The sequence below is a fragment of the Acinonyx jubatus genome, chromosome B2, assembly GCF_027475565.1.
Source record: "Acinonyx jubatus isolate Ajub_Pintada_27869175 chromosome B2, VMU_Ajub_asm_v1.0, whole genome shotgun sequence".
Classification (NCBI taxonomy): Eukaryota; Metazoa; Chordata; class Mammalia; order Carnivora; family Felidae; genus Acinonyx; species Acinonyx jubatus.
Window position 1 is genome coordinate 75,937,920 of NC_069385.1, and position 19,238 is coordinate 75,957,157.

General features: G+C 37.9%; 1 protein-coding gene, 1 long non-coding RNA gene and 1 pseudogene across 2 annotated transcripts in view; all 3 read left to right on the plus strand.

Moving 5' to 3' along the window:
- LOC113598546 (uncharacterized) overlaps positions 1-1,108 on the plus strand; it is a 28,045-nt pseudogene extending 26,937 nt beyond the window's left edge.
- Positions 1,109-5,738: 4,630 nt separating this feature from the next.
- Positions 5,739-19,238, plus strand: part of ME1 (malic enzyme 1) — a 190,322-nt gene continuing 176,822 nt past the window's right edge. Inside the window, exon 1 of the mRNA XM_027057335.2 lies at positions 5,739-5,978. Coding sequence (XP_026913136.1) covers positions 5,901-5,978 — 78 coding nt within the window. The 5' untranslated portion in view covers positions 5,739-5,900. The remainder of the gene's footprint in view (positions 5,979-19,238) is intronic.
- LOC128315587 (uncharacterized) lies at positions 5,985-19,193 on the plus strand. Its single transcript, XR_008298494.1, has 2 exons — positions 5,985-14,246; positions 14,552-19,193. It is a non-coding gene; the product is annotated as an uncharacterized LOC128315587 (long non-coding RNA).

Genomic DNA, 19,238 nt, shown 5'->3' on the forward strand with positions numbered 1-19,238 from the left:
TGACCATCAGCATCAGCATCACCTAGGACTTGTTAGAAAAACACATTATAAACCTCATCTCAGATTTATTGAATCAAAAGGTTCTTTATTTTAACAACCCCTCCAACTGACTGTGATGCATGCAAAAATTTGAGAACCATTATTTTAGACCAGTGGTTCTCAACTTTGCGAATTAGAATCATCTGGGAGCTTGGGGCAAAAAGTCCTGGTGCTGAAGTTACAATTGAGACCAATTAAATCAAGAACTCTTGGCCTAGGCAAGAGTGTTTTTTAAAGCTCTCCAGATGATTCTAATATGGGATAAAGATTGAAAACTACTGGCCTAGACCCATGATACTCGTGCCTTCTAGAGGGGGATGCAGCTCACAGGTGCCACTTTCGTTCCTGCTTCTCACATGGCAGTACCGTCGATGTCTGCACCCCTTCTCACCATGGAGATACTGAGCATGGGTGGGCAGACGACTTTGCAGGTATCAGAAGTTCACGAATCAAATATATTTACCCACGTGTGCCAGTTATGCCTGTCACATTAACTGTGAATATGGCTATGCCTTGTTTAATGTTACTGGGCTCTTACCAGATTTACAGGATGAACCTGGAATTGGATAGCATAAATGTAAAGCCCTTGATAGAGCAGAGGTGAAGAAAGGTATTCCTTTTAATGTTGTTATTTGGGGAGGATTTTCTCAGGACAGAGCTTTGTCTTTTATATACTGCTCTACCACACAGCAGAAGCTGGCAGGCATCACTGTACTCACTTCCCCTGTGTGCTTCCATTCCACGGAGTCCTAGCAGAGGCTAACAGATATTTCTATTCTTAGTGCCATGGAGATTACCACCCTTTGGTTTCTAATAATGGTTCGTTCTCTTATTGTCAAAAGCTAAAAACATCGGTAAATCCAACCAATGTAACTTTAAAAACCTAGGAAGGCATGATGCACAGTTCATGTCACCAGGAAATGATGGATATGAAGCAATTCATTGATAAAAACCCTGTCAACCTTAAAAACAAAACATCCATTAAAAAAATTAAAGAAAAAAACCAGCCAGTTATTTATCCAGCAAAAATGAATTTATTTAGGAATAGCAGAGGAATTGCAATTTAGGACTGCAATCATGGCAAACCATAGGCAAGTCCCAAGGAAGAAAAAAGAGTTTCCTTGTATAGAGGAAAGAATGGAGTGGGGAGGGGCTGCTTTGAACAAGAGTTCATTGGAGGAGAGGGAGAATTTGAGGGAGAGTGAGGGCTTCTCATTGGCTAGGTTGTTGCTGGGCAAGGAGAGTCATCCTTCTTCTCCCTGAGGTATGCTAAGTAAGTTGCCAGGAGTGATCCTGAGAACTCCCCCTTCATTGCCTCCAGACTCCATTTTAACTTAGCTTCTTCATTGGTTTTCACAACTCTTACCTGCAGTTGATTTAACATTACTAAGATGTCTCGTGTAAAGTTACACCTGTATCATTGTAGCAGAGTAGAAACCTTTTCAGGCGCCCCATCTTGAAACTGCTAATGTTTGTAGCGTTAAAATGTTTGGTAAATACACACCAATGATAGAGACTAAATGTCTCCTTGTGGGAAATATATGCTCTTTTAAGTTTCTATACATGCACTGCATAACAAGATCCAGAATATACTAGTATTAAAATAGGTGACAGAGCTGACTTCTTTTTCAAATGTGCTTCAGCAAAATAAAATACTGCAACCAGATTATATAATTAGAAAATTAATAACGTGCTTAATGAAAATTTGTTCAGGTATAAGTAAGCAGTTAAGATATAAATGATTTATACATGCTGTGACTTAGTCTATGGATTTATTCCAAAATTAGTCACCATGCAGTGCCTGTATTTTTATATTTATATCCATATAAATGATTGTAATACATAGTAAGAATGAGGTGGTATTACATTATCCCTAATAGGAATAATGCTTTTGACTGTTAAAGAGTAACATTGCTTTCTTCAGGGGGAAAAACAACAACAACACAACTCTAGCTCCAGGCATTCTGTAGAATCCTTTAGAGAATGGGGCTTTTGCACAAACTTTTGCTTAAAGAATAGAATAAGGGTACATCTCTTTAAAACATTATTTTTCTTTCTTTCTTTTTAAAAAAGAGAGGGAGACACAGAATCTGAAGCAGCCTCCAGGTTCTTGAGCTGTCAGCACAGAGCCTGATGTAGGGCTCAAACGAGATCATGACCTGAGCCTCAGTAAGATGCTTAACTGACTGAGCCACCCAGGTGCCCCAGTTCTTTTTTTTTCCTTAATGTTTGTTTATTTTTGAGAGAGAGAGAGAACACTTGCATGCAAGTGGGGGAGGGGCAGAGAGCGAGGGAGACAGAATCCGAAGCAGGATCCAGGCTCCAGGCTATCAGCACAGAGCCCTATGCATGAATTGTGAGATCCTGACCTGAGCCATAGTCTGATGCTTAACTGACTGAGCCACCCAGGCGTCCCTAAAACATTCTAAAGAAATGGCTCATGCACTCATTTCACCTATAACCAGGATACTTAAATACCAATAACTTTGAGTTTTTTGTTCATCAGGGATTCCTTAGAGCCAGGTATAAAACCTAATGAAGGAAACCAGGATATGTCACCCCAAAATCTGAATCTTTGAGAAGAGGAATTGGCAACAAACCTTACTGTTAAGTTTCTTCCCATATATTTACCCTTCCAGTTTGCCACCCTTGGAAGCCTAAAACTGTTTTCCTTTGTGCTATCATTTCTCTACAAATGTATTGGTCTTTGTTGAAGATACTATATAGACAGTGGTTTTAAGAAGCTGTTTTGAGTTACTCTTTGTTTCAAGTTTCTTCCATGTGATGTGCACTGCAAGGATTAATAAAGTTTTTCTTTTCTTAATGTCCTCTTGTTAAAGAGTCCCAGCTGAAAACCTAAGGTAGGAGAGCTTAGCCTCCTCCACACTAACACTCATTCCAGTTGTATGCTTCACAGTCCTATGGCTGGCTATCCCAAGGATGCAGCTGCCTACATTAAATTCTGAATTTTTAGGGTCACTTACTCTGGTGGACTTTCTCCTCCCTAATACACTGAACACTGAATTCTAAAAACCCCAAAAGATCAAAGGTCTTTCCTTCATGTAGAAACACACCAAGAATCAGGCATGTTGAGATTTTCAACAAAAAAATCAGAACTTATTTTACATAGTAGTAACATGCTTTTTGTATAAAGAAATAAGGATTACTTACTCATATCATATAGCTACATCTTTGTTTTAGATGGTATTTTTTCTCAGGGCGCCTGGGTGGCTCAGTCAGTTAAGCATCTGACTTCAGCTCAGGTCATGATCTGAGTTTGAGCCCTATGCCAGGCTCTGTGCTGACAGCTCAGAGCCTGGAGCCTGCTTTGGATTCTGTCTCCCTCTCTCTGCCCTTCTCCTGCTCATGCTCTGTCTCTCAAAAATAAATAAACATTAAAAAAAATTAGATGATATTTTTTTCTCATGAAAGTAAAACATTTCCAATGTCCCATTTTGAAAGTTCTAGTGTTGTACTGTTGAAATGTACTGTTGAAATGTACTATTTTGCAAATATACACTGATGATATAGACTAATCCCTCCTTCTGGGAAATTTATGTACTTTTAAGTTTACTATGAAAGTAAAACACTTGAAATGCTCTATGTACCATTAGATATTTCCTAAATTTTCTGTACTTCGTCTCAATGACATTAAATCAGAATACTATAATCATATTTTAATGATTTTAATGACTAGAGTTCATTGTGCATTAAATTTGGCAAGAAAAATTTGATTTTTATTTGATAGTATACTCACCTGTGCAACAGAAATTTACAGGTTCTAATCCCTTAGTTTGTGAATCATAACCATTTTTAACATTACCAATTATGTGCAGATTGCACAACTATAGTTTCTTACAAGGAAAATTAAAATGAGTTTTTTTTTCTTTTTCCTGAGATTTTGTTTTTATATTAAAACCCACTTAGGCCTCCTACTGTTACCATTCAAGATGACTGAACTATTTCTCTTAAATTCACATCTCCCATATGTTTACTTCTCTTTACCTGCACTGCTAGGATCTTGTACTCCCTTTAATGAGGGCTTGGGGGTAGAGCTCATATACTTTGGGCTCCTCCCTATATTTATGTCAGCTTTCCTATCAGTACGTAATACATCACAGAAACAGGAATAGACAGGCTAAACTTCTATAAGAGGGGCATAATAACAAGGTTCAGTTGTACTGACATTTTTGTTTCTTTAGCATCTAAGTTTGCTTCCGAGGCCTGTTATTAAACTGTTTCTGTTTCTGATAAAGTACTCTAATTGTGACATGTCTCAGTTAACTCCCTGGGAGTGAGTTTTGTAAAGTATACCTTCTTCTCAGGTATTGTAGTTAGGGTTAATTATTTATGGATTGTAGCATTCACAGAGAGAACTGTTATTTAAATGCAAGGAATTTTTTTTTTTAAGAACTCTATGATGCCAGTAAAATGTTCCCCATTAATAAAATGTTCTCCCTTAAAACAACTGATTCTAGGTAATTCAAAGAATAGGCCCAAGAAGCTTCTGGATATAAGCATAGCTAAAAAAACAATTACTATAACAATCTTTATGATAAGGTAACGTAAGAAATTATTGGATGTGTGTCTAGTTTATGGATATACAAAATCAACCCATAATCAATCCTTAATACTGTCTTTTGTACTACCATTAGTTAGAATGAATCTAACTAATTCATTCTATATTATAGGTAGAAACTATTGATCCTGCTTACCTGGAAAAGAAACTGGGGCATCTTTCGTGGTTTTTGTGTATCACACACCCCTTTTGGCTTTGATCTGACTGCTCCTCCATTCCTGGAAACTTCAAGTAGAAATAACAATAACAACAGAATTCCAGTGCTGGAAGATCATTTATTCTGACCCTCTCCTTTCACCAAAGTAGAAACTGAAGCCCTTGAAGATTAAGTTACCCAATCTTTGAATATGAATTCAGAGGTTCATAAACATCCTGGCTTCTAGAACTCTCACAAAATTATATACAAGATAAATGTGACTGTTCAGTGGGCCATAACTATCTGCAGTGTAACACACGTTGGCTTGCAATTATATTAAGGTAAAATTCCCATGTATAATCTAGAGCTCCACAGGCCCACACTTCCTCCCAGTTCTACTCAGGCCTCTGCTTTCTGGGTCAAGGTTAGTTCTGTCTGGCTCCTGGGCGTGGCCGGCATCGGGACCCTGGATAGAGAGCTTCGAAGCGCCTAATGGGAAGAGAGAGAGAGTCTCAGTCGAGGTCTTCTGCAAACCCCTTGGTTCATTTCCTGAGTGCTCCCATCCCTCGGTCCTACAGCCGCTGTTTTCCGCCTGAACCTCCCCGTTTCTCACCTCCCGGGTATCCTTGCGGCTCCCGCTGAGGGCCCAGGGGCTACGGTACCCGCAAAGCCCCCGGGGCGGGCGGGGGGAACGTGACCTTGCTACTAACATGGGTCTCGGGGGTAAAAGCGTTCCGTGCACAACGGAGGCACGCCCCACGCAGAGACGGGCTAGGACACTTGTGATCATCAACCCAGTGGTGAGTGGGGCCCAGTGCATGGAAGGGAGCGACTCCTGCGGCCGCCGCCCCTTGGGAGCCGCGAGAGCCTCGCTCTTCCTCCTCCTCCTCACTCGCCGGCTCGGCTGATCTCCTGCCATGACTCAGCGATTCTCGCAGGCTGCCCGGCTGGGGACACCGGCTTCTCGCGGGCTCCTCCCGCCGCGTCCACCCCCTCTCGCCACCCACGCCCGCCCCCGGCTGCCGGCTCTTTCCCAGCGGGGCCGCCGCCGCCGCCGCACTCAGCGCCGGCGTCTCAGCAGCATCGCCGCCTGCGCCGCGCGCTGCGCGCCGCCGCCCGACCCCGCCGCCCACCCGCACGCCAGCCATGGAGCCCGCAGCCCCCCGCCGCCGCCACACCCACCAGCGCGGCTACGCCTTGACGCGGGACCCCCACCTCAACAAGGTGAGTCCTCCGGCCCACCTGGCGGCCCAGTGGTCGCCTTCGGTCTGGGACCGGCCCTCCGGGGGTTTCCCCCAACGCGGCCTCACCCCTCTGTCCGCTCTCACCGGACGCGGCTCTTGTTGCGGGCGGAATGGGGGGGGGGGGCACCCAGTAGGCTGTGTGCCCAGCAGTGTGATGGGCGCGCGGTGCTGGTGCACCTCGGCATCCCTTTTTGGGACCGGAGGAGATGTAACTTGTTTACTTTTCGGCTTCTCGTCTCCAGGAGCCAAGGCGAAGAAAGTAGTATCACGTAAGTGCTTGAACTGTTTCTGTGAAGATAGGTTGGCTGCCAGCTCAGCCTGTATGTGCCACCTACTTACTGGTTTCACTCAGTGTGGCAATTCTTGGACGCTGCTCGGAGAGAAGTGGCCCTACTGGTCCATCCTGGACAGAAATGAGTTCCCAGAGCCTCAGATCACATTAACAAGCTAGAAGTCAAGGCCTCTTGGTTTCTGGAGCGACACGATTAGGAGGCTGGGAATGCGTGGTGGGTGGCTTCTGCCTTGGACACTTTGCATGGCCTGGTACAAAATCCCTGTCCTAGACATGGGGCTGTGGGTAAAGCCATTCCTATTTTTTTGAATCTGGCCCTATGGAAATTAGAAACATTTTTTTAAAGACGTCTTATGAAAACAAGAATCCACTGTAAATTACAGACCCTTTTCCAGATCTCGCTAACATTTCATTTTTCTTCACTGGTAATGTCGAGTGAACACCTAATATTTCTCTCAAATGAAAAATACCTGATTTATAATTTTGCTTATCTAGATACTAAGCAGTCACACTTTATAGCTAAATTTTCTCTCTAGATTGTTTTGTGTGAGTGTGTGTGTGTGTGTGTGTGTGTGTGTGTGTGTGTGTGTAGCTGTGATTTTGACATTTCCTTATTTAGGATATGGGAAATGCCATCAGTCAACAGAGATCTGTTTAGTCATTTTGGTTGTCTCTTTAGTAGATACTCTTTTTCATTAGGAACTGGACCCCACTCTTACCTTCTGGTCATGTTGCTGGTGATTTGTTGATCGTTATTAATGGCTTGAAGATTTGCGATTTCTTCTATTTAATAAACTATAGCTAGTGTGAGTTCTTTTTGATTTTTGTGGTGACAGATAACTTTTAAAAAATACGTGGTTGTTTAGTATTTGGGGTCATAAAGCATCATGAAATTTTAAATAGTTCCTACTTATTTTTTTCTTCAAAATGAATTTATTTGCTAGATTTTTCTTTTTATTAGTCTGCATGTTGGGGCCTATTTTCAGTAGAACAAAGGTAAAATTTGATGTTATAAAATAATTTGTTACTTTCATGTGTATCTGCTTGCTGTAATTTATGACCAAATAATGTGTTGTTACTTAAGAAGGACCACATAAGTGGTATAACCTGTTTGAATTTCCCTGAAGTCATGGGCAGGAATGAGTGTTTGGAGTGGGTAGATGGCATAGGCAATCACTGAGCAAGAGTAATTATTATGCCTTTACTTAAAATCTTTTTGGCTTCTATTTACCAATAAAGATTAACTCTTACTTAACAATAATATCACAAAGATCTTCCACCAGGTTGAAAGGTACAGCATAATGTGTTAAGAACACATTTTTGGATTTGTAATTGAACTTTATTGTCTGCATAGTATCAAATTGGATATAAAATCTAGTTCACCGGGGCGCCTAGGTGGCTCACTTGGTTGAGTCTGACTTTGGCTCAGGTCAGGATCTCACAAGTTCATGAGTTTGAGCCCCACATCAGGCTCTGTGCTGACAGCTCCCAGCTGGAGCCTGCTTCAGATTCTGTGTCTCCCTCTCTCTCTCTGCCACTCCCCTGGCTCATGCTCTGACTCTATTTCAAAAATAAATAAACATTAAAAAAAAATCTAGTTCACCAACTCTGGGGTGATTAATGGAATAAGCTTTACTTTTTCTTACTCAGTTCTAAGACAGTTGTGTGTTGCCTAATGGAAGTAGCAGAGTATCCTTACCATTGAAACCATGGCTGTGGGATGTTCTGATCTGCCCTGCACTGAAGACCTCTGGGCTTTAAAGTTTTCTGGTAGCCTGGGAATTCTTATTGATTTTTGTGATAACCTAGGCTAGTAGATCTTGCCCTTTAACACTCCAGCCTGTCATCTGGCTGCGTGAAGACTTCTTCAGCCACATTCACACAGACCTTTATCACCGCAGCTTTTGGGTAACTGCAACGATTTTTACCGGTTTTATTTTCAGATCATAGTCTGTCCTACATGTAGATATGAGAGCAATACGTACATCAGTTAGTGTTTTCTTCATGTTCTTCTTCTGTCATCCAGGTATTTGTAATAGTTCCTATAATGTTAAATATAAAATCAGTCTTGTCAGGTTTACCGTCTTCTTCAAATTGATCTCATTAGTCCCCCAATTTAGTCTTCCACTTGAAATTTGTTTGCTGTATCTCTTAATACTCTCCTTTTTGTCTGTGTAATTTCCTACAATTAAAATGGCATTAATTGATTTAATAATCTCTCTAGGGAAGATGTTCCTAATTCTCTTAGTCCTGTTATCATTAACATTTGTGTATTCAAATGTACCATGTCATGTTGTATTCACTGCATTGTATTTTTTTTTTTATTTTGATTGTCATAGGGCAGGATTCATACTTAGTACAGAATTTTGCCCAGTGGGCTTTAAATAAATGTCTATTTCATGAATGAATGAACCATGTTTTTATTTCTTTTGTCTTTTAAACAGTACTCAGCTTTTAAATCAAGAAGCTTTTATTTTTATTTTTTTATAATTTATTTATTTATTTACATCCAAGTTAGTTAGCATATAATGCAACAATGATTTCAAGAATAGATTCCTTAATGCCCCTTACCCATTTAGCTCATCCCCCTCTCCCACAACCTCTCCAGCAACCTTCTGTTTGTTCTCTATATTTAAGAGTCTCTTACGTTTTGTCCTCCTCCCTGTTTTTATATTATTTTTGCTTCCCTTCCCTTATGTTCATCTGTTCTGTGTCTTAAAGTCCTCACAGGAGTGAAGTCATGATTTTTGTCTTTCTCTGACCAAATTCGCTTAGCATAATACCTCTAGTTCCATTCACGTAGTTGCAAATGGCAAGATTTCATTCTTTTTGATTGCCAAATAATACCTCATTGTATATATATACCACACCTTCTTTATCCATTCATCCATCAATGGACGTTTGGGCTCTTTCCATACTTTGGCTATTGTTGATACTGCTGCTATAAACATTGGGGTGCATGTGCCCCTTTGAAACAACATACCTGTATTCCTTAGATAAATACCTAGCAGTGCAGTTGCTGGGTCGTAGCGTAGTTATATTTTTTATTTTTTGTGGAACTTCATACTGTTTTCCAGAGTGGCTGCACCAGTTTGCATTCCCACCAGCAGTGCAAAAGAGATCCTCTTTCTCCGCATCCTCACCAACATCTGTTGTTGCCTGAGTTGTTAATGTTAGCCATTCTGACAGGTGTAAGGGTATCTCATTGTGTTTTTGATTTGTATTTCCCCAATGATGAGTGATGTTGAGCATTTTTTCATGTGTCGGTTGGCCATCTGGATGTCTTCTTTGGAGAAGTGTCTATTCATGTCTTTTGCCCATTTCTTCACTGGGTTATTTGTGTTTTGGGTGTTGAATTTGATAAGTTCTTTATAGATTTTAGATACTAACCCTTTATCTGATAGGTCCTTTGCAAATATCTTCTCCCATTCTTTCGGTTACCTTTTAGTTTCCTTCGCTGTGCAGAAGCTTTTTATTTTGATGAGGTCCCAATAGTTCATTTTTGCTTTTGTTTCCCTTGCCTGCAGAGATGTGTTCAGTAAGAAGTTGCTGCGGCCGAGGTCAAAGAGGCTTTTGCCTGCTTTTCCTCTAGGCTTTTGATGGCTCCCTGTCTTGCGTTCAGGTCTTTCATCCATTTTGAGTTTATTTTTGTGTATGGTATAAGAAAGTGGTCCAGGTTAATTTTTCTGCATGTTGCTCTCCAGTTTTCCCAGCACCATTTGCTGAAGACACTGTCGTTATTCCATTGGATATTCTTTCCTATAAAGCAAGAAGCTTTTAGAGTGGTCGTTTGAACATTATTTTGACATTTATGTCCTTTTTATTATAGTTTTTTGAAAGTAAATTTGCATTTAAGTCTAAAGCTCAGTTGCCTATACATTATACAAAGTATAATGGAATATAGGAGAATAGTTGGAATTTGGTTTAAGCCTGACCATCCCTGAAGTTTTAATTGCTTGCTAGATAACCTTAAAGGGGTGATTAGTCTTGGTAAACTCAAGGTTAACAGTAGATATGATCCAAGTTAAAAAAATAAAACCTTGTGAAAACTTAAGAGAAATTAAGATCTTTCTTCATTGGTAATAATGTATGATTCTCACTATTTGCTTTTACTCAAATTACATCACTCCAGGTAGTATTTCATCATAGTATTTGGGAAAGTACTTCTGCCTCATGCTTCTGAGGTTCAGTATGTTTCTCTGCACAGCCCAAACTATTTTTGAGGTGCTTGTCTTTGTGTTATGTGCACTTTTCTAATTTAATGTTTAATGTTTATGATTTTCAAGGATGCCTTCTGGTTTTGATGAGTTGTATTTCAAATTTTTTCTCAGGAATTTTCATGAGACTAGTGTTTCATAAATAACTCTTCAAAAGTAAAATTCTACACACAAAATCACTTATTTTTCATTTCTAAATTTATTAGTTCACTTTATACCATTCCTCTAGCAATGGTAGAAAACACTAATTGCTAGTTCTGCCATAATTGTGCTTACATGGTTTCTATGTCTTTAAGATTAAATAATGTACATGACCTGTAAATCTCCAAAAGATACCACTTTTTAATATTTTAGGCATTTTAATCCAGTTTAAGATAGTGATGTATCAAAGTCAGTTTCGGTCAGCATCATTAACTTTTCTATCTAAAAAGTGAGCTTCTGGGCAAGTGCATTTGTAGATGTTTGTGTCCTGGCATGTCAAGACCTAGTTGGATGTGTTGTAGAGAAAAGAGACAAGTAAGTCTCATGGTTATGAAGGAAAGATACATTGAACCTCCTCTTTTTCTTCAATGTAAATTATACCACGACAAATCATTCAGAAATTTTTATCTATAACAGTTCTCTGAAGTTGCCTCAACAGTATGGGAAACTGATGTATTATTTAATGTGGAATCCCACTGATACAAATGCCATTGTATTGTGGGTGGATAACCATATGCCTCTACAGCTGATACCTTGCTGCACTTGAAACAACGGTGGTAGTGTAGGGGAGCGCAAAAACAAATACACTCAAATGAGTAGAAAGAGGAGAAAGAGGAGTTTGACCTGAGGACTTTTGAGACTGGTGATATGGAGTATAAGAAAATACTGAAGAAAGTCTAAGAAGTTTTGTTTTTGTGTTATAATTTCCTTCTAGCTTTTGGGCAAGTATGAGAAATGTAATGGAATGGAATGAACGTTCTAAGGCATTGTATTTAGAAAGCGAAAGCCCCAATTCTTCCATTTAGCAGCTGTGAGATTTTAAGTGAGCTTTTCTTAACTAATTTCAGTTACTATCCTTATAAAATAAAGTGATAATTTCATTCATTTATTATTTTTTTATGTAGAAAATATTTGTTCAGAACCCAGTATATACTAGGTAATGTTGTGGTTGAGAGAATATTGCAATGAATAAGATTCTTGTGAGTGCACTTAGATTTCTGTTGTAATGTGATTTCTGTCTTGCCTGTTCAATCACATACTGAAAAGATTTGAGATAGTGAATATTAATTTTTTCTAAATTATACATTCAAAAACAGTAGGTTTTTTTAGTACATCCTAATATTAATATAGTACTTTTGAATAGAAAGTCTGAGCTCATAGCTGGAGCAATTATAAAGAATTCTCCTTTTAGTGTACTAATCCTCTTCCCTTGAATTTTCTATGACAAGATTATGTTCCTTCTTTATTTTATAGTAAAAACAAAAACCTATCTTCTCTTTATGGGAGAGACATTTATGTTTTACCCTCAAATTCATATAATTGAGCTTGACTGACATCACATGACCTTTGCAGTCTTTCATACAGTTTCACAGAATGCCAGGTATAGGTTAAAATATATATTTGTGAAGACAAAGAAAAAGGAAAGCTCTTTGCTTCTCAGGACTCTGTTAGAAGCATGTGAAGGCTTGGAAGTATGAAAGAACATGGCTTGTTAGAGAAAGGTAGAGGTATGCTTTGGTCATTAAAGTTATTGGGAGAAGAGGGAGTGAATTGCAGAGACAGGAAATTTACAAGTTCCAGTGGTGTGAAACCAGCCTTTACTTGAGTCTGGCTTTGGAAATAGTCTGTTACTCTGACAAAACAAATATTTGACTATTTCCAATGGTTTTCAAAACTGACGTGACCAAATACTGTGATAGACTTAAGACTGATTGATTTGTTACTTCATTATGTTATTGAACCAACTCAACCAACTTGGACAGTATATAGATCCGGAATAAATCATGAAATACATTACAGTTAGAACAAATTTGGAAATGTTTCCAACCTAAATGTTTAGGAAATTTTCTTAGACATGGGACCTAAATGTAAAATGTGGATGTTTCTATTCTTAAAATGATATTTAAAATATCTTATGGCTTATATGTTAATTTTTACGTGTTTTTAGCTTTATGTATATAAAGTAGTACATTTTAAAACAAAGGATTATTGTTGTCTTAAGTGAATTTAGAGAATTTAAAGCCTCAGCATTTTCCCTCAGGCCTTAAAAATATATCTAAGTTAGCCATCAACTAAATTGTTAGATACTTGAGGCCTTTGAGTTTAAACAGAGGGGAGAGACATTATGGCTTTAAGTTTCTACAGTTTGATCTGGGTAGCTTGGGAAGTCAATATAATGGTGAATAATAGTCTTGGGGCACCTGGGTGGCTCAGTAGGTTAAGCCTCCTATTTTGGCTCAGGTCATGATGTCATAGCTTGTGAGTTTGAAGCCCCGCGTCAGGCTCTGTGTTCACAGCTCAGAGCCTGAAGCCTGCTTTGGATTCTGTGTCTCCCTCTCTCTCTGCCCCTAACCCACTCACATTCTGTCTGTGTCTCTCTCAAAAATAAATAAACATTAGAAAAAATGAGTAATAGTCTCAAACACATGGAAATATAACTGTTAGAGCTTTATACTAATAAACCCTAGATCTAAAGCACTAAGTTTATTTTTCTTATCAGGTAATGTTGAGTAATAATATCAGCAAAAGTATTTACATGTTCATCTGAATGTTCATAATTGCATTATCAGGATCCCTGGAGCAGTTAAATTCTAAACTGCTTCATGAAGACCTGGAAATCTGGAGACTGAAGGAGTCCTGACTCCATGACAGTATTAGGGCTAGGCCCCTTAAGCTTAGAATATATTTAATACATTCGAATTATCTATTCAGAGTCTTCTAAGATATTTTAAAACTTTTTTGATTGTGACACAGTACACATATATAATACATGTATAAGCATAATGTTGTGGGCTGAATTGTGCCCTACCAAGAGTCATGTATTGATTTATCCACTGTCTCAGAATGCAATTGCATTTGGAATTAATACCTTTAAAGAGGTAATTAAGTTAAAATCAGGTCTTTAGGGTGGACCTTAATTCAATATGGCTGATAGCCTTATAAGAAAAGGAAAGACCATGTGAATACAAAGAGAGAAGTCAATAAGAAAAGTCTCAGAATGTAAGCAACCCTACCAGCATCTTGATCTTGGACTTAACAGCCTTCAGAACTGTGAGAAAATAAATTTCTGTTGTTTTAGTTACTTAGTCTGGTACTTTGTTATGGCAGCCTTAGCAAACTAATACATATTGTAATGGAAACAAAATGTCATAATACAATATTTTGCTGTGTTTAGTGCACACTAGTAGTACTTATCATATTTCAGTTTTTAAGAAATGTGAGTCACAACCCATAGTTTAAAAAAATTTTGCTTTATGACTTCTTTAAGTAGTGCATTCACATACCTGGGAAGTTACTAGAAAGTAACTTTCTTTTCTGTGTGTTAGTGTTGCACATATGGGTCTCTAGTTTGCCTTGGCAGTACTGGTCAAGCCCCCTTTTGTTTTTCTGTCTACATGTCCAAATTGAGGTATCTTTTGAAACAATAATCTTGAAATGATGAGAATGTTTTGGTTACTAATAGTGGCAAGTCTTGGTTAGTTGGCCAAAATATAAGTCCTTACTCGAGTGCTCAGAGCCAGGAAGAAACTGTGACTTGGTTAATGAGTATTTTTGTAAGCCTTTAAAATTTTTACTTATTCAAAATTATAGTTAATTTTTACATGTAGAGATTATAATATAATAAAGACAGAATTGAAAGGAAATATATTGGTTATATTGCAGGGCTGTTGAATGCAATGGTCAAGAAATAATTCTTGAGATGTTTTATGGTGCAGCTTAGTAAGTTTATTTGAGTAGCATGGGGACAGGACCCATGGACAGAAAGAGCTGCGCTATTGCTGTATGAAGCTGGTGGTTATATGCTTAGTACTCAAGGGATAGGGGATGTGCAGGAAGTACTAGATCATAAAGGTCTTCTTCGAATTTCTGCATGTAAAACTAGTTTCACAAGATTTATCTGGTGCCTATCATTCAGTTCAATATTAACTATTGGTGAGATAGCCAGGCAGTCATGAGACCTTTTAAGAATGTAGTAACCAGCATGTATTTAATCCTTATCAGAATTATGGATGCCATAGATCAGCCTTCTGGGCTAAAGGTGAAAATTTTCTGCTTCTATCCCTCATCAGTGTCAGTAAATATAAATGAGAATAACTCCTCTATTAATAGAATTGTTTTCGGATTGTTCCACAAAGCAGAAGCAAACTATGCTATAGATAAGAGATACATTGAAAACAAAATGCTATGGAAAGACTAAAAATAAAGACGTTGGAAAATGCAACCAGCAGGAAATCAGGGTTATACCTGACATCAGACAGTGTAGAGTCTATATCAAAAAGCATTAAGTGAGACAAAAGACTCTTTATAATTCTGAAAAGTACAATTTTGAATAAAGTTAAAAAAGTAAGGAATATCTATGCATCAAATAACACAGCAGTCACCCTCATAAAAAAGACCCTACAGAACACGCAGAGAGGAATAAACACTAATACTAGCAGACTTTAACATATTTCTCTCAGTGCAGGTCACACCAAAGGTAAAAAACTGTTTCCATATATGAATTCCTCAAATTTCTAAAGAAATTTGTTTTGCCAGATAATGAGAAAATTCACTTGAGAAATTGGGAAAATGGAAAAGAGTATTATTATAACTTCCCTTTGAGAATTAAAGCTTAATAAATAACACAGAGACATTACTGGTTTGAAAGATCCAATGATAGAAGTCAAAAAGAAGAGCTGGAAATGGTGACATACAAAGAGGTTAAAACTGACATTTCCCTATCTTCATAGGAACATGTAGGTGAGAGATTGTAATGATCTAATTAATTTTGCTTGTAGCTCTTGCCATTTTCTGGTAATAGATCTCTTAATTTCTGTGTTTAGACCATTTACATTTAATGGAATTATGTGTTTGGATTTCTGTCTACTATTTTATTATTAGGTGTTTATTCCCTCTGTTTTTCATCTCTTTATTTCTCCCTTTCCTGTTTGAATATTTTATTCCATTTTATCTTTGACTTTTTGACAATATCTTTTTATAGGCTGGTTTTGGTACTTTCTGTAAGAATTATACTATATAGGAGCATCTGTGTGGCTCAGTCAGTTAAGCGTCCAACTTCAGCTCAGGTCATGATCTCACAGTTTGTGAGTTTGAACCCCACTTCAGGCTCTGTGCTGACAGCTCGGAGCCTGGAGCCTGCTTCAGATTCTGTGTGTCTCTCTCTCTCTGACCCTCCCCCACTCACATTCTATCTCTCTCTCTCTCTCAAGAATAAATAAACATTAAAAAAAATTAAAAAAAAAGAATTATACTATATATAATTTTTCAGTCTACTTGAAATGACCATTTTATCAGTTCAGTTGGAATGTTCATACCTTATCATCATTTGTCTAATTACTTTCCTTTGATTATGTTATAGTTGTTATATCCACTTACATCTCCATACATACATTACATAAAAATTTTTAAATTGAGATATAATTGACACATAACATTAAATTAGCTTCAGGTATACAATATAATGAGTTGATATTTGTGTATATTGTGAAATGATCACCATAATAAGTCTAGCTAACATCTGCCACCATACAGTTATAAAAAAATTTCTTCTTGTGATGAGAATTTTAAAGATTTATTCTCTTAGCAACTTTGTAAATATGCAATGCAGTATTATTAACTATACTCACCATGCTATATGTACATTCATCCCTATGACTTACTTATTTTATGACTGTATGTTTGTACTTTTTTAATACCTTCGTCCATTTCCTCCACCCATCTACTTCCCACCTCTGGCAACCACCAATCCTTTTCTGTATCTATGAGCTTATTTTTTGTTTTTGTTTTTGTTTTCTTTTTAGATTCCACATATAAGTAAGATCATATACAGTGTTTGTTTTTCTCTGACTTTATTTCACTTAGCACAATGCTGTCAAGATCCATCCATGTTGTTGCAAATAGTGAGATTTCCCTCTTTTTTTTAGTATGGCCAAATTATATTTTATATATATATATATATACATATATATGTACACACTCACACACACACACACACACACACACACACACACACACCACGTTTTCTTTATTCATTCATCCGTTGATGGACTTTTAGGTTGTTTCCATATCTTGGCAATTGCAAATAATGCTGTAGTGAACATGGGGGTACATATATCCTTTCCATGTTGTTTTTTTCTTTTCCTCAGATAAAAACCCAGAGGTAGAATTGCTAGATCATATGGTAGTTCTATTTTTAATTGTTTGAGGAAACTCCATATTGTTTTCCACAGTGGATATACCTATTTACATTCCCACCAAGAGTGTGGGAGAAAAAGTTCATCAAAAACCTCCAAAAAAGGGAAACTTGGGGCGCCTGGGTGGCACAGTCGGTTAAGCGTCCGACTTCAGCCAGGTCACGATCTCGCGGGCCAGGAGTTCGAGCCCCGCGTCGGGTTCTGGGCTGATGGCTCAGAGCCTGGAGCCTGTTTCCGATTTTGTGTCTCCCTCTCTCTCTGCCCCTCCCCCGTTCATGCTCTGTCTCTCTCTGTCCCAAAAATAAATAAACGTTGAAAAAAAAAATTAAAAAGAAAACAAAACAAAACAGGGAAACTTTTTTCCCATATCCTCACCAATACTTGTATTTCTTGTTTTTTTGAGAATAGCCATTCTAACAGGTGTGAAGTGATATCTTGTGGTTTTGATTTGCATTTTCCTGATGATTGCGGATACTGAGTTTCCTTTCATGTGTCTGTTGGCCATCTGTGTATCTTCTTTGGAAAAATGTCTATTCAGATCCTTTGCCCATTTTAGTTGGATTGTTTGTTTTGCTACTGAATTCTTATGAAAAATATTTTTGATGTAATAATGTAATGTTTATTATTTTGATTTTAACTGTCATACATATTTCAAAGAATTTAAGAGGGAAAGGATAATCTGTTACAGTTACCCAGATGGTTGTCATTTAGGTTATCTTCAGGTATCATTTCCTTTCTATGTAAAAAATGTCCTTTAGCATTTCTTTTAGAGCAGGTTTGCTGGAGACTGCTTGTCTTCATTTTCCTTCATCTGAGAATGTCTTTATTTCACTTTCTTTCCTGAGGGGTATTTTCACCAGTTATAGAATTTTGGGTTGACACTTCTTTACCTTCAGCATGTTAAAAATGCCATTCCTCTTCCCTCTGGCCTCCCTTGTTTCTGATGAGAAACTTGTAGTCATCCGAATTGTTACATATGTATGCAATGAGTAGGTTGGTTTTTCTCTGGCATCTTTAAAGATGTTTTCTTTTTTCTAGTTTTCAGCATTTTGAAATAATTTTTCTGGATTTAGATTTTTTTCGATTATCTTCTTGGGGTTTGTTGAGCTTCTTGAATTTGTAATTTTATATCTGGTGCCAAAATTGATAAATGTTTAGCCGTTATTTCTACAAATATTTTTTCTTTCTCCTCTCCTTTTGGCATTCTGTTGATAAAAATGTTAGGTTTTTTGATATTGTCCCACAGGTCCCTGAGGCTCTGACTTTTTCTTTTCCAGTTTTTTTTCTTTGTTTTTCAGATTGGTTGATCCATCTTCAAGTTTACTGACCCTTTTCTCTTGTATCTCCATTCTGTTCTTGAGCCCATCCTATGAATATTTTTAGTTATTATATTTTTCAGTTCTAAAATTTCCACTTGGTTCTTTATAGCTTTAATTTGTTCACCAAGACTGTTTTTTTCCATTCATTTCAAAAGATTTTGCCCTTATGCTTTGGGGTTTGGTTACAATAACTGTTTTTAAATCTTTGATAACTCCATTCTCTGTGTTGTCATTGATTTTTCTTTTTCCTTTGAAAGTTAACATTTGCCTGTTTCTTCATATGCAGAGTGTTGCATGTATCCTGGACATTTGCATTGTAGGTTTTGGTTAAATCCCAAAGGGAATACAGTTCTTTTTAGTTTTTGCAGTCAGTCAAACTGGTTAGGTGAGTTCATAAGTTGGACCCTTGTTTTATGGATCGTGGTTCCAATGTTCCATTTTCATAGCCACTTTGTAGTGCTATTTGGTTCTGTTCATCGTGTGTACTGCCCAAAGGTCAGTGTAGGATCCATACAGCGGTTTATACCATAGTTTAGTTCTCATATCTTTTGTGAGACTGTTTAAGATCAGGTCTCTACATGCATAGCTCAGAGGTGAGCCCAGGAGTTCATATACAACTTTATGGGATTGTTCTCTTGAGTTCCCTTCTTTCTATGATCTCACTGATACTTTTTGTCTCCTTGAGGCCCCCTTTCCAGCCCACTAGCCGGAAAACTGGACCTGTAGTTTCCTTGCTCTGTAGTATACTTCTTCTACCTGCATTTGCATTTAGGGCCAAGTGACTGGAAGACAAAGAAAAATGCAACAGACATTTAATCCATGATCTTGGGACCATTGCTTCTCTGGCTAAAAAGAATGATTTTCCTATCTTACAATTTTAGACATCTGCAGTGGTCATGCTCCTGCCCCCCACTGTGGGATTCACAGGGGGCTGGGGCTGGAGAGAATGGAAAATAAGAATGGATTTCCCTCTTCTGTAACCTTTAAGAGCCAGCCCCCTTTCCTGATTCTTGGACC